We start from the raw sequence: 26,705 nt of genomic DNA, 5'->3' as shown, positions 1-26,705 counted from the left end.
TCTTTGCCAGTTGATTAAGTGCGGTCACCAAGACTTTTTTTTACGGCTGCTCGACGGGAATGATCACGGCTGTCCTCTATCTGTGTTTTCCCTAATGATGACGGCAGTCATTGACGTCACAACTACGTGAAAGCTCCCGTAAAATCTAATTTTCTGCAAAAAATCCGGAGAGCAGGAGGAAGGATTAAAAATCTGGAGAGTTGGCAGGTCTGCATTAGACTATACGCAATTTCAAACAAGATTAGAAAAAAATATTGTTGTAGAGGGATTTATCATTATATCGTTGTAGCGAGGTTCCACTGTAAATATTTTATGTAGCCACCATGCTGGGTTTTTTCTTGTTGTAGGCAGTCTGCATTTCATGTATGGTGCTGCAGAGTAGATGCTTGAAGACTGCACTGGGAATGTTCACAACAAGAAACATGGCAGACGGAAAGAACTTTGAGGGGATTATACCATTATCCTCAAAATCATGGCAAGCCCTACATGCCGCTGACAAGGAGAGAAAGGCCTGTTCCACACAGACTCTGGTGCAATCATTCAAATATTTTTAGATCTGACATGCATTTTGTCGGAAAAAACACCTGGTGCAGTTCTTGAGCTTCCAGAGCACGTTCCTGTCCACAGCACCATGTAAAAAATGCAAGCCTGTCTTTTCCTGGTTCATGAAAACAGACATCCTGTCAAAAATGACAAAAAGTGTCAAAACCAACGCTTTATGTATTCAATGACAGCACCATGTGGTTGCAACAACGTATTGTATGACGAAAATTGTTTTTTTAGATGTGTTCTATCACTCCTTACAGTTTATCCCCTTGAGTTCTGGATCACTCTGTACTGATTGAATGGATTAGATTTGATTTTAAGATTGACCAGGTTAAAAACAAATATTTTTCGTTGTGAAATTTATTATTTTTGCACTTTACAGGTATTTATTTTTCTAAATTATGATAGGCTATTTTAACGTCTGTGGTGAAGGCGAGAACATATTTCCACTCTGTTTGTTGGCAGTTCTTGATGGAGCAAATCCGAGGATCTTTTGAATGTTCTGCAATTATAAAACATACATTTTAAAATTGGAAATAACTGCCGTTGAAAGTCATCTTCACATCTGAATCTTGAAACCTATGGATTCTTGTATAAAGTAATGGATTCTTGTAAGTACCATACAGGAAGCTACTTAGAACATACAAGAATGAAAGAACGCCAGAACTCTGCCACCTGGCTAATCAAGTTGCTGAGATCTCTTCCAGCCCAGCTTCATGGCAGTCTGAACTTAGAACATACAAGAATCTATAAGTTTTGAGAATATTCACAAATCCTGTGTATGCAAGTTTCATAATAAAGTTATAACTTTAGGGAAAATAAAACTAATGAAAATTGAGTGATGCTACTCATTCACACACAAAAGAGATTTAGACTTTTCATCCCGCGGAAACTTACATCTTAACGCTATCATCAAATCCTACTTACTTGTCTGATGGACATCGTACAGAGAATATACAAAAAGATGAATGAACAATCACTATAGTCGTCTCCAGCAAGATTCCTGTGAGATAAGCCTTGTATCCATGATATAGGGATGAACGGTAACTTTGCAACAACTTTGCCATCAAATCTGAAGGATAATAAGCAAATTTATACCAAGCGTAAACTGAATACAGTTATACTCATGTAAAATACAGGGTTAATGAGAAGTTTTGGACACAGTTAAAAAAATAAACATGTTTAAAAAATTAATGACAAATCAACCAATTTACATAAAACGGTGAAGTTTACACTAAAATACTTTTCATGGCATAGTTTTTTTTCTTTCAAAAAATTTAAAAAAAAAGCCTTCAAGTTTCACTTATAGGTGGTGCTGAAAAATAAAAATCAAACATAACACATAAATTACAATACAAACAGTAATCAATCAATGTTTATGACAATATGCATTGCATAAAACTATCACATTCCAATACGAGTGACTTTTTTAGCTAGAGCTACATATGAACAGATGGAAGGGTGTTCGTTTCGAGAAATGTGGTAGTTTAAATTGTCATAAACATGTTGAGTTTAACACTGTTTGAGTTACATTTTATGTTACCTCAAGTTTTTCGTTTTGCAGTACCACCTGTGATAAATTATTAAAAAACATCAAAGATAGCTGTAATTGTTCCCAATCTGTCCAAGTAGAATCGGATAGGGTAGTGGTTCTCAAAGTGTAAGTTGCATCTCCTAGAGGTGTCACAGCAAGCTGTTGATTTTGATGTGTGTCTGTTCAATCTTTGAAGAGGTTCTTTGTTATACTATTCAGGAGAGAGCCACGGAACATGCCGACTCAGGCAAGTGAACTGCGGGTGACAGAAATTTGAGGAGGGGGGTTATGGTCCTTATTTCTTTGCTCCCACCTAAAACTGAAGCCCGGGGCAATCGCCCCATCCCCTAGTTCCAGATTTTTCACCCTTCCTCTCGCTCTTCAGATTTTTAAAAATTTCTCTGGATTTTGGCAAAAATTTGATTTTTCGTGAGCTTTCACGATGTGACATCAATGACTACTGTCGCCATTGGGGAGCACACCCATAGAGGGCAGTCGTGGTCATTTCGATCAAGCAGCCATTAAAAAGTCTTGGTGATTTCATTCAAGTAACTGGCAAAGATGTAACTGTTCGTATACCCAAGATTACAGATCACTGATAGCATCCACAAAAGGAAACACTTATGTTTTACGTACAGTATTCTGCATGGAAAGACTAGACATTGAATTATATTCTGCCCAGGAGAAATGCAGAAGCTGCTTGGGGAAGGGGAGGAGAGTTGGTACTTTTCTTAACTGATTTTTTAAAAAATAATTCATATTTTTTTGATCGGGTCTATGGGTTTGGGGGAATCACTCCCTATTGGGACAATCTCCAAAATTTCTAGATCCCAAAAGTTGGCACGTCTGTATATGAAAGAATGTGCTTGTCTATTATTACCGATTTGTTGCAAATGTTCTAGGATGATCCTGAGAGAACAGCAAATTTTCCATGTCCTTGCTAACACAGATGGTTACAGCAGTCTGATTGCAGACACTAATAACAGAATCAAAATAAATTGCCAATGAAATATCTCACTTGGGAATTTAGTTTGATGGTCTTATTGATACTGCATTGTCTCCAGTGACCTGAAAACAATTTCTCAGGGTGCTCATTGGCACGATATAGCGTGTCAAGTATCCGAAATTTTGGAAAAGAACGCATATAAAAATTTGGTTCACGTGGGTTCCCCCCGGGTTCTGGACTAGAGGGGGAGCCAAATTCACTCTTTATAACTGCTTCTATATTACACTGGGTGCCAAAATGTGTGCTTGCCCCATTTGAGAAAGTATCTAGTTGCAGCCCTAGACACTGAATGCTGGGAACACACACAAACACACTTGAGTTTCACCAACACAAATCTGACATAGCTCCCATATTCAGGTGTGAAAAAATGTGGCAGTTAAATGGCAACAGATCAGAGTGATGGACCATCAGGCAGGGAAAGTAAAGTCATTGTACCAGGAAATTACTTCACGAGAAATGGAATGTGTATTAATTCCCCAGTACAAAAATATTTGATGCAAAATTAAAGCATTAAAATGGCAGCAATCTTATTTTTAAAATACTCAGAAATACAGAAACTGAACTCACATTGAATTGAACATACTAAGCAGTGCTGTAAAGGCGAAGCCAATGGCAAACATAGATTTCATTTTAACCTGGGGGGAAAAAAAATTACAAGTAAAAAACTTTTTTTTTCTTTTGAAACAAAGAACATCCCCCCTTATTCCAGAAGCATGAATGTGCAAATTTTCACTTTTTGGGTTTATCAGCTGGTTAGATCACTCATTTTGCTTTCTAAGTTTTGTCTGAAATGTGAATGTTTAACCTCCATTGAAATGCATGTTACAAAGCATTTTAGAGAAATGACACTCATACAGTTACATGGGTAGAGTAAACGTTCAAATAGCCTTTCCCATGTTTTGGAAATTTGCACATTCATGCTTCCGGCATAAGGGGGAGACAATATGCAATGAAACTTGCTTTTATTGAATCTAGTCAGAAATAATTCGAGAGAGAAAAGGCTCAGAGATTTAGCAGTTTGCAGGTTCATTAGATGCATTACTTTCCTAAATCAGATAATTTCTTTCAACCTCTGGAAAAATCTGTCCAGTCATCCTGATTTGTGACTTCTTGAAATATGCTTTATATTTTTTTGGTTTTCTCTGCTTCCTTTGAAGTTAACTGTTTGTGCATCTTCTGCATCTTAAATGCTCTAATAGCGGTGTATGCATCTATGGTTCGAATGATTTTCTGTGGCATTACATCACCACGTGCCCCCAGGTGAAAGACTTCCACTTTGGCCAACTGCCAGAATGTTGGCTTGGGAAATAAGAATTCTAAACAGCCTTCTGAACTTTCAACATTTGCAGAAGTTGGTTCAATATTCCTGGACTATAACTTACCTCTACTCCACAATAATATGGTGAGCTGTAGAAACAAGAGGTCACCATTCAAGCTCAGAGGACCCATCTTATCAGCCAACAAGACGGGTAATACGAATACCTATTAAAAGGTATAATTTACTGCCGAGAAGACAAGCATTGGCTGTTTCACTGACACATAGTAAAAATATAATTTGTGCCTAAGAAGACAAGCGCAAGCTGTTTCACCCACTACTAGCAGCTGTGAATGAAATAGAGGCGCCAACCATATAGATGACAATTTACATCTCATTCTGCCATGATTGCTTATACTGAAAATCAATGAGATTGGTATATTCTAAATAGATTGGATAAATTCAATTCCAGATTCTATCATATACAAGACAAGATTATTGTGTGATTATCTACACAAAAAGACAATGGTACAATTATGGACTGATTAACTATGGACGATGTTATGATCACAATTTTCATTCCAAATTCCTTATTGTATATATGAAATATTGTTGTTTGTTATTTTCACATAAATTAATAAATTTATGGATACACCCATACTTCGGGAACACTTCAATATCTCTCTAAGATGGGAAAAATTTGAAAGAGGTTGAAAGAAATTATCCAATTTAAGAAAGTAATGCATCTAATGAACCTGCAAACTGTTAAATCTCAACCTTTTTCACTCTCAAACTATTTCTGACAGGGTGTGCCAGGTCCTCCAATGTTGGTATTTTTCGTCTACTTCACCATTTCACACAGTATGATCTCAGCTTCTGTCAATGTTCTACATCTCACCGGAGCAGGGGATTTTAAACTAGTAGGCGACTGAAATTTCATGGGAAAGGAAGACAAACTTTCAAGTACAGTAAAACTCCTCTTTTGCAGGCACGGTGGGATATGTTAGGGCCACACATTGTAACATATAGATATAGACCCCCGCCGGAGAAGTCCTATTCTAGTCTCAATCCAGTCATTTTTCTGTAAAAATGTATACTTACCTTTGGTATGCTCTCCTGGGTAGGTTGGTATGATCCTGCGCCAGCAATCAAGACTGATCATGTTGCCCGATTCTGATTACCACGATCTTTCAATATTACATTTTACATTTATACATGTAAATGGGGATGATCTCTGGATCTTGAAGTTGATTGATACCTATGGTCTCACGTATGACCAGGAATTTCCCTTTAAATACCAGTTATGTGCTGTGAACATTCACTACTACTTCTCCACTCCCTCTTGTGCTCTATTCCAGTTACGATCAAAGAGAAATGATTTTTATCACTTCTTGATCCTTTGGACATTGAAATTGATAGAATATGGTAAATCGTTCCTAGATGGTTGCCTCGCCACTCTTGCTGTGATGATCAAATGGATATAATTTTCTCTCTAATAATGACTCTGTCGTCTCCACAGTGATCGTGACTTGCTCGTGCCAATAATCACAATTTCTAATGGTCTTCTGTCCACTGGTTTCCGGAACTAATTTCTGAATTGATTTAACGAGGGCCTCTTTCCTTTTGTTCCTCCCGTGGTGTCTGGGGAAATGTGATGGGGATCAGCAAGGTCTTCTAGCCATTAGACATAGTTGTGGTGCCAGGGGAAGGTGGTTCCAGTGTGGAAACAAACTTCTTCCTGAAATGTTCTAGTGGGATTGGTGTTAATTGGGTGAGATCAGTCCAATTTAATAACTGTGATAAACTTGTGATATTTTATTAAAGCTAAACTTTAACATTACCACACTGTGTTAGAAAGAAAATTTAAATTATTGATGTAATTTAAATTAACTATATAATAAAAATGTTCAAATAGAAAATTTTGTGTTATGTTATTCTTTATTTCCATCCGCCCACAATCTAACTTGGGAAAACATAAGATTAAACCACGAGTGCAATAGTTTTGTGTTTCAACATACGCTCAGAACACACATTCTGGCACGTACCGATTTGTTTGAAATTCCGCCAAGAAATGTGTATGAGATGCATGTACAGTTAAGTAGTAGTAGACATCTTGTGTGGTTCTCTTCAAAGAGAGCAGACAGACCTTTTCAACACAATACAGTAAAATCTCTCTTGTCAATGCCGGTGGGATTTGTCCCGTTAAATTCTTCCATAAAAGAGGGATGACCATTAATCAGGAGTTAATCAAAAAAAAAAATTTTTTTATTATACAAGGGGGAAATAATTATTTGATTGTAAAAAGTGGTGTCCGTTAAGAGGGTTTTAATGTACTGCATAAGCACTAATTCAGGCATCTCTCTGTCACACTATCAATTGTTCATGGAAGACAGATGGTAGCACTTTTCAAACATGAAGCATACATAAGGTCATAAATATGTTAAAGCCACGCATTTACACACACTAAACTTTTCAGCATATACAGTAAAACCTCGTTAAGTCATCACTCCAGTTAAGTCGTCATTTTTCTTCAGACCCTTCCAGCTCTCATAGACCACAATGTTATTAAACCCTCGTTTACTTGTCGCTAATTTCAGTTAAGTCGACACTGTGAAAAAGTATGAGAAAGAGGAACAGACTATTTTTATGGCTTCCATTGAAAAAAAGAGCTTGTTAACAGCATTGCCATATGCTTAAAAGTCACCATAAAATCCTATATACCCAAACGGAATAGTTTAAGTAACGAAAGTTCTGCTGGGGAAGTTCATTTGCCGACTAAGGTTTTTGGGGACTGTTCAAGCTAGATCTCATTTCTGCATGAGCTCTACTGGATCATTTGATAATTTTTGTCGCACCACGGTCATTTTCTGCACACGAGGGCTAATTAGACTGGGACCTACCATTTATTGCTGATTCCAAACAGCAGGCTTATTTTTATACTCATAGAAAGATTGGTGCGCAAACCCTTCGATAGGGGACTCCCTACGGTAGCAATTTTTTGCTGCGGTCAAGTCGCCGTTTTTTGTTGTACCCCTGTGTCAGGAAAGTTTTCTGACAAGGACGAACCGGGTATCAAACTCGCAACACCTCTAAACATCCTTTGGTACTTTAGGCGAGTATCTTACCGACCTGGGCTACTGCGGACCTGGGCTCTACTGTAGAAACTGCAAGACATCCAGGCTCTGTCGCAAGAAGCAACATAAGCACTTTGCCCCCCCCCCCCCTGGGGCGGCAGGGCATCTCCAGCGAAACCAAAATTTATTGATATGTCAAAGATTATATATACAGTCAGCCCCCCCGTATTCACGGTTTTTTTCCTTTATTGGAATTTTTCTTTAAAATACTCAGCAATCGTCGTTCACGTGTTTTGTTTACAAAATTTGAGTTACTTATGCTTGTTTAGGATGGCTCATTCTTCTAGTGCTACTGATAATGCTTTGCAAAGGTAAATTAGGTTTATTCCTTTAGGCCTGCTGGAAGGACTTTTCAATCCCTTGAGACTACAAAGTGTTTGTTTGTAATGTGTGCATCCATTTTTTTTTTTTTTTTTTTGTGTATTATATATTTGTATTTGTGTAACACATTTCTAGATTCGTGTAACACATTTCTAGATTGGTGCAACACATTTCTAGATTGGTGCAACACATTTCTAGATTGGTGCAACACATTTCTAGATTGGTGCAACACATTTCTAGATTGGTGCAACACATTTCTAGATTGGTGCAACACATTTCTAGATTCGTGCAACACATTTCTAGATTCGTGCAACACATTTGTAGATTCGTGCAACACATGTTTGTATTCATGTAACACATGTCTGAATTTGTGTATTACATTTTTGTATTTGTGAAATTAAAAAAAAAAAAAAAAGTGAAAACTTGACAGGAAAAATTTGATATATTGACTGCTTGGAGAAGTCAATACCTTCTGTGGTCCGCCATTACGGAATCAACGAATGTTTGGTGAAATATATCAAGAAAATAGAATCTGAAATTCATTCAGCTGTAGCTGCACCTGTGGCAGTCAAAACTTTGCAGCGCCTATGGGATCCATGTGTTTCACGTACAGAAATGCTGTTTTTTGTGGGTACAAGACTGACACAAAAAGGTATTTCAATTGATCATAATATTATAACAGAAAATGCAAAAAAATTTACTCTTCCACATGAGGAAAGGGCTGGTGAAACATCTATTTCATCAGAATCTTATGCAAGTAAAGGTTGTTTCATAGGTTTAAGAAACGATTCGGATTGCACAATGTAAAAAGCACAGGTGATCAAGCCTCTGCCGACCAGGAGGCAGCTAGAAAATTTCAAAAGACTTTGTAGAAAATTATTGAAGAGAAGGGTTATGCACCTCAGCAGGTGTTTAATGCTGACGAAACTACACTATTTTGGAAGAAAATGGCGCAAAGAAGTTAAGCAAGAGGAAGAAAGCAAGCTCCTGGTTTTAAGGCAAGTAGAGATAGACTTACTATGTTGTTTTGCGCAAATGCGTATGAGTACATGATAAAGCCCACCATCATTTTCAAATCTGTGAATTCACGAGTGTTGAAGGGAAGGATAAGCCAAAGCTCCCAGTATTTCGGACGAACAATAAAAAGGCTTGGACTATGAAAACACTTTTCCTGGATTGGTTTGAACAGTTTTTCGTTTCAGAAGTCAGGAGGTACCTTGAGAGTGAATACATGCTATTCTCAAAGTTCTTTTGATATTGGGTTGACCGAGGAAGAGTTAATGCAGCTAACTGGTCCTGAAACTGAAGCAGTACCAGATAAAAAAGTAGAAGACAAGTTCACCATAAGTAACATAGCGGAAGAGATTTGCAAGCTGAAATCAGCAATAGATTTTCATAACATAAATCCCTCTATTTTACATTCTTCACATGTAGGAAACTTGGTAAAGGAAGCCTTGTCAACATACTCCAACATACTGAATGATATGAAGAAGACACGGCAAACAGAAAAATCACAACATTCTTTCAGAAAACATCGCTAACAATCGCTGCACCCTCTTTTACATTCCCCTCTACCTCTGCGTCACCCGGCTCTTTCTCATGATATTCAATAAACGAGATATACAATAAAAATTCACAGATTTCCGTATTCGCGGTCACTCCCGGAACGTAACCCCCGCGAATACAGGGGGCCGACTGTAGTGCAAGGAAATCAAAAATTATGTGAATCAAGTTAAAGTCACAGTGCAACAGGCACGGATAATAAATTATCATAGAAAGCATGGACTCTATACTGATTTAGGGCTTGGTATTTAAACAAAATATCTTTGTTGAAAAAAATCAGTCATTCTTTCCCAAGTTGAGGTCTTCTGTTTACTTTTCCCTGCCCAGGGCCCTCCACAAAGTCAAAAGTGTTTGAGATTACTTTGTAGTTGCATCATGAACTACTGATGAAGAATTCAAACACTAAAACTAAATTTGATGTATATGTAAAATTAATGTGCAATAGAGTTCTATTATGAAGAAAAGCTACTTATTCAAACAGTTGCTTTGTTAGTCTAAATTAAAAATTACTAGTATAAATCAAAGTGTACAGTACATTTCACCACAATAATTTAAGTAATAAGAGATAAAAAATTGCTATTATTTTTTTTCGCAATCTGTAAATTTTATTAATATTGCTATTTTGATTCATACTTTAATAAATGTCATATTACTTTAAATTTATACGATTTTCACAACATTGCACATTAAAACTGACGACACTCCACTTAAGCCGTCATAATTTTTCGATAACTTGAGGTGACGACTTATCGAAGTTTTACTGTACATCAGTTTGTAAGAGAAATGTTTACAAAGTGCATGTCTTAGTTTAAGAGTAGTAATCTTGTACAGTGGTCATAGTAACAGACTTGCATCGCAAGGACTTGGGTTCAAACCACACCATTGCCACAGTGGTGGTCGGCTGAAGTTGATTTTTTGTGGTTCCCAACTTTGAAGCATGAATGTGAGCCAATCTCTCCTCTAAAAAGTTGATGAATGAATGATGTGATGAAAGAATGTTCACCTCTGAACATTCTTTTGGTACAATAAGTGAATTATCTTAGCATCCTGGACTAATACTACTACTTAACCCATACATATTCCTCTGCAGAATTTATAATGAATAACACATGCTGGAATGCATGGTTATTGGTGTTCCAAGTGCATGTGTGGCCCCTAACGTATTTAAGCTACGAGAATTGCCCTTGCTTCATGTTCTTGCTGGTGAGGTGTGATGGGAATTTTTGGATTTGAATGCAATTTAAGTCTGATTCATTCATTGAAATAGCTTTGATTCATTTTCTGTCACAAGCAACATTCATATATTACAATAACACATGCAGATGAATAACACAAAAATACTTTTCTTACCAAAGATAAGTCTCGATTGTTATTCTTTAATTTTTCTTCTTCTCGTTCTAAAAAAAAAATCAAGAAGTTTGTGTAGGGCAAGGAATGCTATATCAGATTCATTTATATTGATGCATATTTATGTTCTCAATCATCGCAATAACTTCCCCCCTAAATTGAAAGGGTTAGGGAGACCATTCTACTGGTCCAACTGACACGACAGTTTATATCATACACTCTTTATCTATACATATAAAAACTGATGTTCTGCGTATGTTCCTTATACAAATCCACAATTTTCAACCTATCACCACCAAATTTTGCATATAAATGAAGCAGGACCTGACTTGAACGATACTTCACTTTGAAAGTACACCAAAGTTGGATAAATGGGCAAAAAAGTGTCGAACAAAATGGTTTTTGGGCTTCAAAAATGTCTTCTGGAATGTTTTCTATTGTTCCTAAACAATGGTTTTTTTTCACTCATGCTCCAAGTATATGGAGAAAACCCAGGCAGTGCAAGATATTTTTGCTAGTTTATTATAAATACAAATGCAAACACAACGGCCACAACAAACAAATAGCATAACAAGGTAGCTGTAAAACAAAATATAGATGTCAAATATAACTAAAATACCAACCCAATCTAAAAGCATGCATCTTGAAAGAAAAAAACTAATTAATAATATATAATATACTACCCATAAAAAAAATTATGGTTGTCTTATTCTAAGTATGGATAGCTTCTCGATTTATCCCACTATATGTTTATCATACTCCTTTTTAAATGCATCAATTGTGTTAGAATTCACAACTTCTGGAGGTGAGCTATTCAGACATATTTAGAGCCCGGCTGAAAAAGCTTCATGTGTGTAGATGCAGTTGCATATTTTTTCCTTTTTCAGCATAAATATTTATATAGATACATAAAATCAAAGAATTTTGAAAATAAGTGCATATTTTTGATGGTTTATTTAAGCTCAATCACCCTTTTTTATACATTTTCAAATAAATATCACTCATAATATTTTCATAGCATCTGTTTTTTTCTCTGCAGGTGAAAATTTCGTGAATTGATAGAGATGCTTGTAATACAGTGAAATCTTGATGTACCAATATACTCTGCGAACCAAGGAAAAATATCATTGTAGACGGCAGTAGTTCAACATTAGAATAGAAATATCCAAACAAGATGAAAAAATATTGTTGTAAAGGGATTTATCGTTATATCGAGTATCATCATAGCAAGACTATACAATACTCTATTTCCCAAATATTAACCGTTTTATTGTAACGCTATTTCTAAACATATGCCAAAAGTGTTACATTTTTTTGGCATAGTGTCAAAATTCTTTTGTTTCTAGTATTTTGTTAATGAGCACAGCTACAACAAACTAGAAATTTTATGTGTGAATTGTGAAAATATGTATGAATTAGAAGTATTTGCACATACAATATATACATGTGTGGAGAAATTTTTTTGTAAATGAGTATGCACTTAAGCAATAGAAAATATGCATTTAAAAACAACCCTTTTTTTCAGTGATTTTTCTTGATGCATATTTTCTCACTTTTGATACATATGTCAGAATGCATATTTTGGAATTTTTAAGTGCTTATTTTGGCATTTTTAAGTGCATATTTACATATTTAGCCACTTTTCTTTAATTAATACCATCTGGGCTTTACAAACATTAAATACAAAAAAAAACCATCACAAAAATTTGCCAAAAGGTGGTGCCACCACAATATTTAGAATGTTCAGCAAAGAGCTAGAAATGGAAGTGCTTCATTTGTCTAAAACGAAGACACTGGCATTGAACAGTGAAATTTAAACAAATCCCTTTAAAAAAAAAGATGGACAAAGCAATATCACCATCCTGTTCACCTTGACTTATTTACATTAGACCTTGTGATTTACAGTTTTTGCTCTGTGCTTTCAAAAGTGGTCTTGAAAGAGCATCATTCGTTGATAACTTACATGTCTTCATAATTTTCTGTGCATTGCGGAAGAGAGTTGACAGACTGGGCTGTGGAAGACTCCAAAAAAGAATGTAAGTTATATTGTGAGAAAAAACAGAAAAGAATTATCTGTGGTTGCTAGTACCCTGCTTTGGCCAAAAATTGTTTTTGTAACTAAGTCATTTCTGTCATTTTGTTTTTGCTCGAGTTAATCTTATACTGGAGAAACCGTAAGACACCTAGGCTCTGTTGCAAGAAGCAATATAAGCACTTTGGCTCCTGGGGGAGGGGACCTGGGAGTCATTAGCAAAAAATCTTATAGGATATTGAAACAGCGCTATGAGAAAAAGTACAATTTTTTTAAATATTTTTTTTTTTTTTTAAATTATGCTATAATTATGTTGTCTAGGGGGTGTAACCTCCCCCATCCTATTTTTTAGTCATGCTTTTTCCTACTTTTTCTAATTTTTTGAGTGGGAGCCATGGGTTATGGTAAACCACCTGAGTGTAAAAAATACTGCATAAAACCAAAGTTGACATTGAGCATTTGTAGAATGATTCACCTAGCGGTGTGATACTTTCTTTTCAATAATAAATTTCAAGAACTGTGTGAAGTCTGTCAAGAAAGTGTCGTGCCATTTGGACCAGTGAAATACTCTCCATAACTCTCTGAATCTGAAACATTTAATTTTGATAACTACACAGTTCACATGGGATGTTGGACCAAAAGGCAGAATATGCTATATGCAAGGCCCGTCCAAGCTGACCAAAAATTAGAGAGAGGAAAATATATTACGGTGAAAAAAATAAATTAAAAATGCCTTGTACATGCTAATTTATAACCCCTTTCTTTTAATTTAAATGTTTTTTGAAGGGTGGTAACTCAAAATTTCTCTGGAAGGAAATTCTTGTGCCCCTTCCCCTCCAAAGGTGAATAGATCTTACATACACCCTCTGATTAGGACCATCTAGCTGTTGTAAAATTTAATGTCAGCAAGTTAATTTTCCAATGCCAAAAAATACAGATTCTCACTTCTAGTTGTTTTAATATAGAAACACATAGTTGAGAAATACTTCCTCTTTTTTGTTAATACAATGTATATGGGAAAACTGGCTGTATAAAGAGATATTGATGTTTAGGAAAGAAAAATTCATCTGTGTTTTCACTGGAACTTGAACAACGGTCTGTTGTATGCCAGACCAGTGCTTTACCCCTAACACGGTATGAAAAAATCATGATTTTTAAAAAAAAAAAAAATCTTATTTTTTTTATATTTTAATCAGATTTTTTTAAACTCAAATTTGATTTTTTTAAGTTTAATTAACTGACTGCTTATTGATTAAAAGGAATCCAGCATTAACCTGTAGCATGTTTCTCTATTTTCTCCTTCTTTCAATGAAACACGTTTTTTTCTCTCTCTAGCAAAAATTCGCCAATAGTGGAAGATTAGCGATCATATCAAGGGAAGAGAAAAAGAGACCATTCTAGTTCAATTTTTTTTTCAAACAGGGTTTCCAGAAGAGGTTTTCGAGACGATTTGCTAAATGGAAATTCGGGGATATATAAGAGTTGATATTTGCCATTACAGTAGCCAGCTCCTCTCCACCTTGAAATCTGACTTTGTACCATTTTTACTTGTTTTTATGGTTATTACCTGTAGTTTGTATTTTTATTCTTCCTGTATTATAGTGCTATCAGTTTTAACAGATTTTTGGCAAGAAATTAAATTATTCATTAGGAGTGACGAACATGTAAATTTACAAACAAAGTAATTCATAAAAAATGAATATACACGAGTGTATATTTACATAATTATTCCAATTTGTGTTACTGTACTGTGTCGCATACGTATCAAATACTTTCACATATGTTGTATAATTATATAAGCGTCATTAGCCTTCTACAGTTAAGCGACACAGCATGAAATATAGGCACAGATATGAAAAATAATTCGATCATTTATGCTATATACATCATATATATATATATGCCAGGGGTGGCCAACTTCTTTTTGTTCACGGATCAGCTATGGTGTAGCAGGCTGCATCAGTGGTGTAACTTTGGTGTATATGTCACTCCATTATTAACTGAATTAATTAGTTATTAAATTAATTTCGTCACTAGAAATAAGAAGTTCATAATCAGTTTGTTAGCAATATTCAGGCAACATCGAAACCAGAACCATCAATCACACTGAGCAACATCTCATTAGCGAAATCCTCTCGTCGTTCAGCTCGAACTGGTATTGCGCGTCTGCATCGAATCTTGTACGGAAACATGTGTAATGTCTTCCGCAGGATTTTGTATGGTGTTGATGGTGTGATTCCGGATTAAGCTGCAAGTCTGCGGACAGATTTATTCGGATGACGCTCAATAACTGCAGCAGGTGTAACGACGGAGTGGGTGGGACCCACATTTCCGACTAACTCATCGGCCACGTTGCCTGTCTTGAAATTTTTTGGGTAGCTCAGGAATTGTTTTCCTATCTGGGCCTTTCGCGACTTGAAAATCACGTTTGAAAACTCCTTATGGCAGTAGAGCTGTAATGTAATTGGTGGTACTCCAACACAATAAACACACGTTCCTCCATGGAATACATCACTTCCGGAATTTCTTTCACTATACGGTAATAGTGGCCACGTTTCAACGACTGGTGGTTCTCGGTGTCTGAGCTCTTTTTATAAGGATCTGTAATGCCGGCGCCATCTATCAGTGTAATTTGTAACAAAAATTTTTAGATTTCTGTATAAGATTCTTACGGTTTTTTTAATAAACATACCACTAGTTTCATGCTTCTATCTATCACCATTTCCAAGTTATTTATTTTCAAAGTTAGGGGTCCTTCGTGAAACACTGTATTATTTCATCATCGATATCAGTCTTTTTGGTACATGAGTTGTATCCAAGCAAGAAAATTTATTATGCAATAATATCTCTGAATTAGGGTCACTCCCTTCATTATAGTCACTTGACTGACTCTGACTATGTTCTGAGTGGGGAACCCCTACAGAGGATACATTTGTTGACATAACACATTTTTCAACACTAATATTTTCACTACTAATTGAAATACCTTTCTTTTTCTTACTTTTCCTCTTTTCGTCTCAATACCATATTTTTCTGACTCTTTTTCTTCGAAATAAGTACACGTCATAATCAATACCAATTAGCTTTTTAAGCTCATGAAAAAGACTCACGTAGCCATCTGTGACTTGTTCATCAGATGTACCACCTTCAATACTGTCAACAATAATTTGATGAATACGTCTGAATATATTGTCAACAATGCAATTAGACGTACTATCTGTGAATAACCATTCCTGAATTTCTGCTTCATGAGGTGCAGAAGGAATAATCGGTAATAAATCACTAATAACATTACATATTTCTATCTTATTATCATGATCTATGCTAACACCAATATCACAAATTTTTGCAATATCTTCTGCAAATCCACTGTTACTATCATTGTATTGACCATGAAAATAGAAATATTTTTGTTTATTTCTACTACTCGTGTTCACCACAGAACACTACTGATGGAAATAACAGAGAAACGGCCAAGAGAATATGACTTACCCTTGTTCCCCATCAGAAGTTTCAGTGTGCCGCTTTGAAGCGCTGTGTATCCAGAAATCGACGAAGATGTCTCGTGAAGACAGCCAGGTCGAGCCGGCCCACCGTCTAATTCAATTACTACCGTTCCGCAATAACAGCTAAAAGCTGTGTATCGCAAGGGCCAGAGAATTATCCGTAGATTACCAGCAGTAGAGGCTTACACACTTACAACGCTCTCAGCCGCTGGGAGAAAGAAATAGTATTTTTCTCACTTGATGAGAAGATCGTAGCTTGTTTACCACAGCTCAGGAGCACAAACCACATACATCCTTACAGCACCGAGTCACAACGAGAAGTCTCATTGTAATGCACTGACAATGCTTAGTGCAGTTTAGCTCCCTATATTTTTGTGCAATTTTTTCCATGCACATAATCTAGAAACAGAACAGCTTTCTTTCTGCACTGTATCTAGGGATTAAATTAAAATCTATATTTACCTTAAAAAGATCTTCTATACTTCTTTTAATCACAAACTTTATCACACACCAATAACATGCATAGCATACCAGGGGTTACTTTTACTTCAACATCACTGAAGTTATGCGAAGGAAAACAAAATTTCAATTTTGTGATTTAAATCAGCATACCCTGACCTCTAAGCTATGAAAGCAGATAAAATATTCCCCCCTGAAGGGCATATATATGCTGAATGGCTCCATTGGATGGGTGTTGTGGCAACATTCCACTAATAGCTTGCAAATGACATCAAGGCCACCAGATGGTGATGTATATGTAGAGAAAGATAAGTCCTCTCTTTTGTTAATACAATATATATGGAAAACTGTGTGAAGAGATATTGATGTCTAGGAAAAGAAAATTTAGCATACATATATGCTTTTGGGGTATAGTCTATCTGCTTTCATAAAAGTATAGCACTGGTCTGGGGTTCCAGTCTCAGCGAGGGCAGAGATGAATTTTCCTTTCCCAAACATCAATATCTCTTCACAAAGCCAGTTTTCCATATATATTGTATAGAAACACATGATTTGAAAGAAACATGTAAGAAGACAACAGAGACCATACCAATTTTCTTCTTCTGTTGTCTATCCACGGTATCGCCATGCACTTCTTTCTTCTTCTCCACTGAGAAAATGAAACATTTTTTTTCTTTTAAAATTAACATTATCACATGAACATAAAAATTTCTGTATGACATATTTTGTTTAAAAAAAGAATTCTTGAAAGAATGATGTGTGTAGGCCCATGATTCAGTAGCACCTTTCAAGTTTTGTGTAATCCAAATTATGAGCAAAAAAAAACCCCATTAAAAATGCTTCAACTGCATGCAATGTATGAGAAAAATTCATCTGTCGATGCACATAATGACAGCCGGGATGCTCTTTGATTAAATATGGCAATAATGCAATCAGGATGAGGTAGGTCGAATGCAGAAAAATACAGAATTTGTTTTGGCTGCAAAACTATTGCTGGCAAACACCCAACAATAACATTATGTAACAAAAAACCCATTTTTTTGCCCTTGGGTGAGTCATTGTGGTAGTCAAGTGATCATGGCGATGAACTCACATCCCAAGGACCAGGATTCAAAACCCATCAGCACCACATTGCTTGGCTGAAGTTGGCTTTCTGTGGTTCCCAACTTTAAAGACCGAGTGTGAGCTGATCTTCCCTTTAAAAAAGTCTTGCCACTGAGAGCAACAAGCCTATAACGTTACAAATATTCAGTTATTATACTTCACTCACAATTTGAGATATAAATGACAGCACTGAAAAATCAGAGACATTAGTAGATAGAAACTTAGACTAGACACTGTCAACTACACACAGTTTGTTCGGACTCTGCCACGAAGCTGGGCTGGAAGAGATCTTTGCAACGGGATAAGTTCAGTGGCAGAGTTCTGGCATTATTCTTCATTCATGTCCTTAGGTGAAAATTATTTATGTGTTTGCTCAGTCTGAGTAATTAAAAAAATACTAACTATTCTCCTCAAACTTTTCTTTTGTGTTATGGGCATGGATATTTGTTAATTGGGTATTTATGATTGGGAGAAATAAAATTTCGAAATTCACAAAAAAAAAAAAAGCTTTTTGGTTTTTGAGTTTTTTTTTTAAAGTTTCTTGTATTCCATATTCTTTACTGCAATCTGATGAAACCTGCAGGGTTGGGTTTTTGACATGACATGCATCAGAAACTAGTTTAAACTGTCAAAAACTGGTTTAAACCAAAAACCTAAATGAATGCTTTCGGATAATATTTTGAATGCATTGGGTGTACAGATCTGCCAACTCTCCGGATTTTTCATCCTTCCTCCTGCTCCCCGAATTTGTTAAAATTTCTCCGGATTTTGGCAGAAAATTAGATTTTACGCTAGCTTTCACGTTGTCGTGACGTCAATGGCTGCTGTAATCTCGATGAGGAAAACACCCATAGAAGACTGCCATGGTCATTTCCATTGAGCAGTCCTAAAAAAAGTCTTGGTGACCGCCCTTAATCAACTAGCAAAGACGCGACTTCGTTTAAGTAGCATTCATCGACAATCATTTATCAGGGGGAAGCCCTTGGTTGCCAAAATTCCAGTATAATCATTATTGTATTCCACTAACAGCCGTGAGGGTAAACATGAGTTTTTTCATCAGCAGCTTTGTATTTTGAGGGTTTTTAAATTGTTTCCTCCGATTAAATATGTCTTCAGAAAGAAAATATAGAACTTTAAGCTATATAAAGCTAAATATAAAGCTTTTAAGAGTTCGTACACCCAAGATTATCAATCACTGATAGCATCCACGAAAGGAAACATTTATGTTTTATGAACAGTATGTAGATGTGATTTCTATATTCTGCATGACTGACATAGAATTATATTCTGCTCAGGGGCAATGCAGAACCTGAATTGGGGGGGGGGGGAAGGAATAGGACTTTTTCTTAATTGACTAAAAATAATTTTTTGTGAATTTTTTTTGATTGAGTCTATGAGTGCCAGGTGGGTACCCCCTCGGGAGAATCTCCGGATTCTAAAAGTTGGCCCGTCTGGGTGTATAACATGAACTTTTTGTTTTTAATATTATATTATATTTTTTAACATTAATCTTATATATAAATGTGAAAGTATGTATGTATGTATGTATGTATGTATGCTCTTTATACAAATCTACAGTTTTAGACCGATCGTCGCCAGATTTTGCACATATACCAAACAGGACCGGGATTGAGCCGTAGGCTACTTTAAAAGTTCGTCAGAGCTGGGCAAATGCCCGAAATGGGCGAAAAACTGTCGGGCAACAATGGTTTTGGGGGCCTCAACAATCACTTTCGGAACGTTTACTTTGGTTACCGTGGTTCCCAACAATGCGTTTCAGACGTGAATATATGCCTTTAAAATGGTTTGTCACACCTTTAATTCTGTTATTATAACAGTTTATTCCTTTATAACGGTTTGTCACTTTTCCAATCCTCCCAGTAATTCAAGAAAACCCGGGAAGCGCCGGGTATTTCTGCTAGCCTATATACAGGGTGTCCTGTAAGTGATAATGTGGCCTTTATCTCATCAACCGCCCATCGTATAGGTATAGTTTCAATTTAAAAAATACGTAAGGCGTTCGAATAATATACATATAAATTTTTTACGGGGCGGGCAACGTCGCCGGGTATCAGCTAGTTTATTATAATAATTAAAACAAAATATTAATTATAATTTGCAATTTTAAATTTTTCGACATACAAAAGTCTAGAACAGATAATATATAATTTTATGGTCCATTTTATCAAAACTATTGATTACTTGTGTTCAATTCAGTAATTGAAATAAAGCTGTTTATTCTAAATATGTGCGATAGAGCTTCTGAGAAGGTTAGGTTTCATACCTCAGAAACTAGCTCAGTACTAAAACAGTCAAAAATTTATACTGTCAATGTTGCCAAATAATTTTTTTTAACCTGATGAATATGTTAAATAACAAAATACTTACTTTTATGACGGTTAACATGTTTTTATATTTTGAATTGTAACTACTGAGAAAAATTACGTATTTTGATGTTTTAAATTTTCTGATCTGTCCAAAATTTCATTACAAATAATTTTTTTTATGCAGCACCTGTCAATATACCAAATTCATTTATCCTCCCCTAAAACTTTCATGGCATAAGCTGTATAAATCCAGATTTTTAAAGAGTATTTTTAATCAAAGAAGAGCTGGCAGGACTTGATACCCAAAGCATAGGTTTGCACATTTAGATACAGTATCAATTAAAAAACCATCGCATTATGAATGCTAGTAAATATACCATATCATAGTCAAACTTAGCCATTCTTACTTTTGCACAAAGAATAAGTTATAGGAGTTTCATAAGCATTATAGCCAGCATTGCAAAATTAAAGGACATTTTAGTTCCACAATTCAGTATTTTGATTGCTAGATATATTCTAATGTTATACACAATACAAGTTTCATTTAAATATCAGTGATTACCTAGATAATTTAACAACAAAAATTAGCATTATATACATATGGTGTAAAAGATATTTTTAAGCACATATCTGTTGTAAAATGTGTACAGCAGATGTATATATCTATACATATATATAAGCAGTTAGATAAATTTTGGAAGGTCAAGAATCATCTTGAATCAGAGAATGTAAAATCATTTTTATAGTTTTCCTTCAGCTTTTATACTATGTTTTATTCAAATTGTATATTTATAAGGAAAAAAACATATATATTGTCCAAAACAATTCTGTAGAGAGTAGAAAATTATTTTACAATCATATAAGTATTTATTCTTTGTATAACCTAGTCACTTTAAATTTAAATGCAATTAATGTGTGTATTTCTGATGGAATTTTTCTATGGAAAAGCAATATTTGAGGTTTTTAATGTGAAAACTGCCATGCATCAAAAACCTGCCAACCCTGGATGAAACCCCTGTTAATTTTTGCCACAATTAATGTAAGGAACGTGTTGTAGCTGCTTTAATGCTACAGATTTCTTATCTAAGGCTATGATAAATTATTTAATGCAATACATTTTAATACATATAGTAGTGGCATTCATACTGTTCAAGGATCAGTCACGTAAAATAAACAAAATACTGGTATTTTTTCAAAAATAATTACATCACATGACATAATGCAAAATAAGGAGAGACTGTGATAGCACTTTGGATACATACATGTCAACTTGGAACCACGAATCTTTGGAATTTCTTTACAAAAATTTTTCAATTCCCTTGAAAGTAATTACTTTACATTAGATCTAATACACTTGTCAAGTCTTGTCTTACATTGTTGAAAACATTTTTGAAATTCATCTGTTGCAATGCAGGACAGAGCCTCCATTGTTCTTGTATGCACCTCATCCATGTTGGCAAAATGCTCTCATTTCAGGTCGCTCTTCATCTATAGGAATGAAGAAAAGTCAGGCGAAGCTAATCAGATGAATAGTCTGGGTCATACTGTTTCGTGTTAACAATTGACGCACTGTGAAGGATGAGTGGAACGAAGCATTGTCATGATGCAAAAACCAGTCGCCCACCTCTCACAAATCTGGTCTTTTCTTTGCACACTGTTCCGCAATCTCCTTAGCAGAAAAAAACCTTAGCTTGTAAAAACCATTTGTACACTTGAGTTTTACCCATAGCAGCATCCTCGTAAACTGTTTCTAACATCCCAACAGTTTCTCCTGCCGAGCAGGAGGCAAAACTTCAGAGCCAGGGCACTGTTCACGTATGTCTGCCACATGCAAAAACGAGGAACAGACTAAACAGCTTATATGAAAAAATTCACGGATGTCAAACACAACCTTCCCAAGCAATGCCACTTGGCACATTGACTCAGAAGATTTTTCAGCATGCACAGGAGTATAGATGCTCCGTTTACCATAAGGTGATTCCAGTTACTTTTGGGTACCCTCTTGTACAGGGCTGAACAAATCTTGGACGGCAAGTCACCATGGCAGATAAAAAATTTATATTGAGGCTTAAAATTTTCTCTTTTTGTAGTTACCAAATTGCAGGGTGCGGTAGCCTAGGTTGATAAGATACTAACCTAAAGTACCGAGGGATGTTTAGAGATGTCACAAGTTTGATAGCCAGTTCATCCTTGTCAGAAAAACTTTCCTGACACAAGGTACAACAGAAACGACGACATGACCACAGAAACAGATTGCTACCACAATGAGTCCCACATCAAGGGGTTAGTGCATCAACCTCTTGGTTGTTCCATAGGCTGTTCCATAGAATCCTTAATGATAATAAGGCTGTTCCACGAAACTCCAACAAATTTCAAATATGTATTAAAAAAATTGTGTCCATCCTGCTGTCTCAACAACATCATAGCTCCAGGGCAAAACGAAAGAGGACTCAGGCACCACCTCTTAATTTGCATATTTATTATCATAAATCATTTTGCCAAATCTTATCGTGGAAGCCCCATGCAAGTGAGGACTAGTGTGTAAAGATGGCCCTGGGTGTCTGTCCCATAAAATAAACATAAATTCTGTAATCCAAGCATCTTCGCTATCAAGAATATCACTAGTGAATGAAAAATTTTCAAAAGTCCTTTTTACAACTTTTTCATAATTTTCTGATGAAACTGAAAAATATTTTCATGAACTAGCTTCTGGTTCAAAAATTTGATGTAAAAAGATGTGATGTTACAGTTTTTAAGTTGTTTAGTCATCCAAATGGTCTGGATTTTTTTTTAAACGACACAATCTCATTAAAATTCAAAATAAAGAACAGCGAATATCAGTAATAATAAAATTTTCTTCTTTGAGAGCTCTCTGAGTTCTGGAATTTTCAAGGGTTCAGTGGCATTTGATCACACACACAGGCAGAACCCCAAAACATCTCTCATGGAACCCTAGAGTTCTGCAGAACACCAGCTGGAAAACCATGGCCTAAGGAATATCTAAGAGAGTATTTTATAATAATTGATTAATAACCACTTTACAATGAGTTATTTCATAAAATGCCGAAAAATACTCACAACGTTTGCTCTGTTTTTCGACTTCAGCTTTGAGTTTCTGGTACTTTTCTGTCCGGTAAACCATGAGCCAAGTCAAACCTGCAAAACGATATTGCTTTAATAAGTGTAGGCATATATTTTCCTGACGAAATTGAGCCACAGAATTTCACTTAGGGCTAGAATTTGGCTCGAGTGAATATGTAAAATTTAAAAAAGAGTCGAGTACTGGTCAGTTAAGACCATTAATTGACAATGAAAAATCCAGATGTGCTTTCCGTGGGAATGTTTTAACAGTTTAAAAAATTGGGTAAGCTGTGTCATTAACACACGGCTGCAAGTATTGACATGAATATGTTCTTTGTGCCTACCTTTGGGTGGTAGTTGCTGACTTAATGAAATCAGTATCATCAGATATGTCTTTAAAATATCTAACAGACGATACCATTGTCTTTTACAGTGGAACCTCGTTCATACGACGAGAATAATGCCGAGTGGAAACATCTTATAAATTTGTGAATTGAATGACAAAGATTTTTTTTTAATGACTTCTCTCCACCACAGACATACAAAATATAAACTTAAATGTGTTTGATTGCATCTCCAATTCTGTTATAAGAAAAATATTATTTCAATCATACTTGAGGGGGAAAAAATTAGATTGCACATTTCAGAATCACTAGAAGAAATAAAATTTAGCAGAACATTACCTCTGGGACGCGAGATCGGGTAAAAAGTTACATCTTCTCAAATTGGTAAAATTTTCAATCTTGGACTCTCAATTTTTTTGCCAGTAGATGATTTGCATTCAGCGGCTTGATCTTTGATTTTGTTTCTCTGCTTCTGTCTTCAAAGTTGACACAGGGATATATTAAATTATTTTGCAAGATTAACTTTTCATCATTAATCTGAGAAGTTCTTGTCAAATGTTTCGGAAATTCCTATTTTTTTTTTTTAGAGAAAGTGATTTTTGTTTTCTCGACATTATGAACGGTGGATCTGTTACAGCCAGCCAGCAAACCAATCACCACAATGAAAGAAAATTCTAAGGAAATGGTCGCAAGAATTTGCTGTGTATGTAGACCCTATGCGTCTCTTATCAGCAGACATCTACCCTCCAAATGCTTACAATGTGGACTTTTTTACTGTCTGGGAATAACACGGAGAAAAAATTCTAAAGGACATATGGCCATCAAAACAACTGAACCCCATTTCTTTTGGGGCTTATCGCATCTGCATATTCGGAAACAAGCAATAAACAAATTACTCTAAATGGCCATCAGCAAGCTCACTGGCTATTTTTGTATACATCCCCAATCACTTCAAAATTTATGGCTTTTGCGGTGCCAATGTGCAAGAAAAACTGTTGCAGCAATGTTTTTTCACTGCATACAAAAATTGTGCATATTTAATGGATATAAATGAGTTTTTTTTTAAAGATTCAGAGTTTGAGTCAAAGTGCAAATGCAAATGTTAAATAATTGAGGTTTTACATCAAATAAATGTATTATTTTAACATTAAAATGTATAGGAACCAATAGCGACCAAAGCCAAATGTCGCATAAACGTGAAAGTTGTATGTCTGAGTGACTTATAAACGAGGTTCCACTGTATTTCTGTTGTTCTGAGATATAGCATAAAACAATATTTGTTCGGAAAGCGAGTTGCAAGTCTGGTGTCCAGATTGGAAGAGATTTTAGAATACCAGAGTAGAGAACCAACTATTGAATTTGTCTCAGAAATGACTATCAAGACATCAGTAGTTTTTGCGTGTATTGCAAACCTCTCGTATCATAGCACAAAACAATTTTGCTACAAAAGTGGGCCACGAATCTGGTGTCCAGACCAGAAGAGATATTGAAACTAGACTGGTATCATTGGATCTGTCTTAATGAGGTCTACCGCAAGGCATAAAAAAACACACATTCTGAACAGTTCCTGAGATATGAGCATTTAAATTATTTGGTAATGAAACTTTTTGTGAATGCACACAGTATCATTAATTGATTTAAAAGACATATCCACGTCAAGGCCACCAATAGTAATGCCAGGCTACCGTCAAACAGGCTTTAAATCATACTAACGGTGAAAAGTACAATTTTTTTTTTATCCCTAACATACAGTAAAACTTCTTCATAATCGACACTCTTGAGAGTGGATTTTCTCCACTAACAAGTGTTTCTTAATACACTAAGGTCTGTCAACATAATTTTAAGAAGTGCCCATTAATGGGAAGTATCCACTAACAGGGTGATTGTTATGGGAGGTTCAACTGTATTTATGAACTTTAAAATCTCATCTTATATGGTCAATGACAATTCGGCCACATTTCTTGAAGATAATGTTACAAAAATTATGAAAATAGTCCTTATTTATGTAAAAAAATTAAAATTGGATATTTCTCCGTATATCTCCCCAAATTAATGACAAACTTGACAAGTCTGGTGTCCAATAATTTGGTGATGTCATATCGCCAAGAGAAGTGTAAATATAACACAAGAATCGTCTAGATTATTCTGCAAAGATTCATTTGCCTATACAGTGGCGCCCCTTGACAGACTTATGAGTTTGTCGAATTTCATTTGAAAGACAAGATCTTAGGCTAATAGTCAGTAGCTTTCTGTTTTTAGCCTGTTTCATCATAATTGTTGCTTGTGATACATATAATAGCTGTTCTGTAAAATAAATCTGTGTTGTCTGTGAACTTGCTTCAAGCTTCGCCCTCTCGAATGCTTGTGAGAAATATTATCTGGAACAATTATTGGCTGGCCCGCTACCCTTCAACCAGAAGAAATACACATTAGCTAACAAATACATCATTTGGCTTTGGGACCCATGCATGGGCAGAGATACGAGGGAGGGTGGGATTGCTCTTCCCCCCCCCCCTCAGAGTCAACTGTGAAGTCGACTGATGTAATGTATATATACATATATGAATTGATATCGTCATCGTCGTGCCCTCTCCCCCAGACTTCCAAGTCTATCTAATATCATAATTTAGTGGCCTGCGGAGCTCATAATTTCATATAGGGCCTGCGCTGTGTCAGAGGTTAAGGATCTCTCTTCTAAGACTATGTGGTGTTAGTGCACAATGGATTATGAGGATGTGAATTTTTTTTATCAATGTCTCAGCCTCAACAAAAGACCAATAGCGAACAAGCTCATACCAAAAAAAAAAAAAAACTTTGAGAATATTTTTCTAAAAGTCTAAACGAAACATGGACATGACAAAAATAAGATTAATGAATTCGTAAGCAATTCATATATAAGGTCATTGTCCCAATGGAATGTTTTGAGTTTCATTTAAAACGAATAATTCATTTACATGGACAGACATAATATTTAATTTTTTCTGAATTGATTAGTTTATTGATTACCTTCACCAAGGAGTGCAGTAAAAACTGAAATAAATAAAATCAAAAAACTATCACTCCACATTTCAGTGATTTCTCCTGATTCAAATCAATGTGGAGCATGTAAACATTCGTTGGACCTCCCATCTCACAGATCTTTTTGT

At 35.6% G+C, this 26,705-nt stretch overlaps 1 protein-coding gene across 1 annotated transcript; it reads right to left on the bottom strand.

Moving 5' to 3' along the window:
* Nucleotides 1-888: 888 nt before the first annotated feature.
* Nucleotides 889-26,705, bottom strand: LOC149083457 (calcium load-activated calcium channel). Its single transcript, XM_089233972.1, has 7 exons — nt 26,566-26,705; nt 23,213-23,290; nt 17,293-17,352; nt 10,710-10,756; nt 3,654-3,721; nt 1,474-1,618; nt 889-1,048 (listed from the first exon to the last, which is right to left on the bottom strand). Exons 1-7 carry the CDS (start codon nt 26,624-26,626, stop codon nt 956-958), a joined length of 552 nt encoding a protein of 183 aa, XP_089090098.1. The 5' UTR covers nt 26,627-26,705; the 3' UTR covers nt 889-955.

The sequence above is a fragment of the Pholcus phalangioides genome, unplaced genomic scaffold (assembly GCF_987345545.1).
Source record: "Pholcus phalangioides strain wild (caught in Gottingen) unplaced genomic scaffold, Ppha-v1.0 ptg000008l_1, whole genome shotgun sequence".
NCBI lineage: Eukaryota > Metazoa > Arthropoda > Arachnida > Araneae > Pholcidae > Pholcus > Pholcus phalangioides.
Note: the sequence above shows the minus strand (reverse complement) of the source record. Positions and strands in the feature narration are given on the sequence as shown.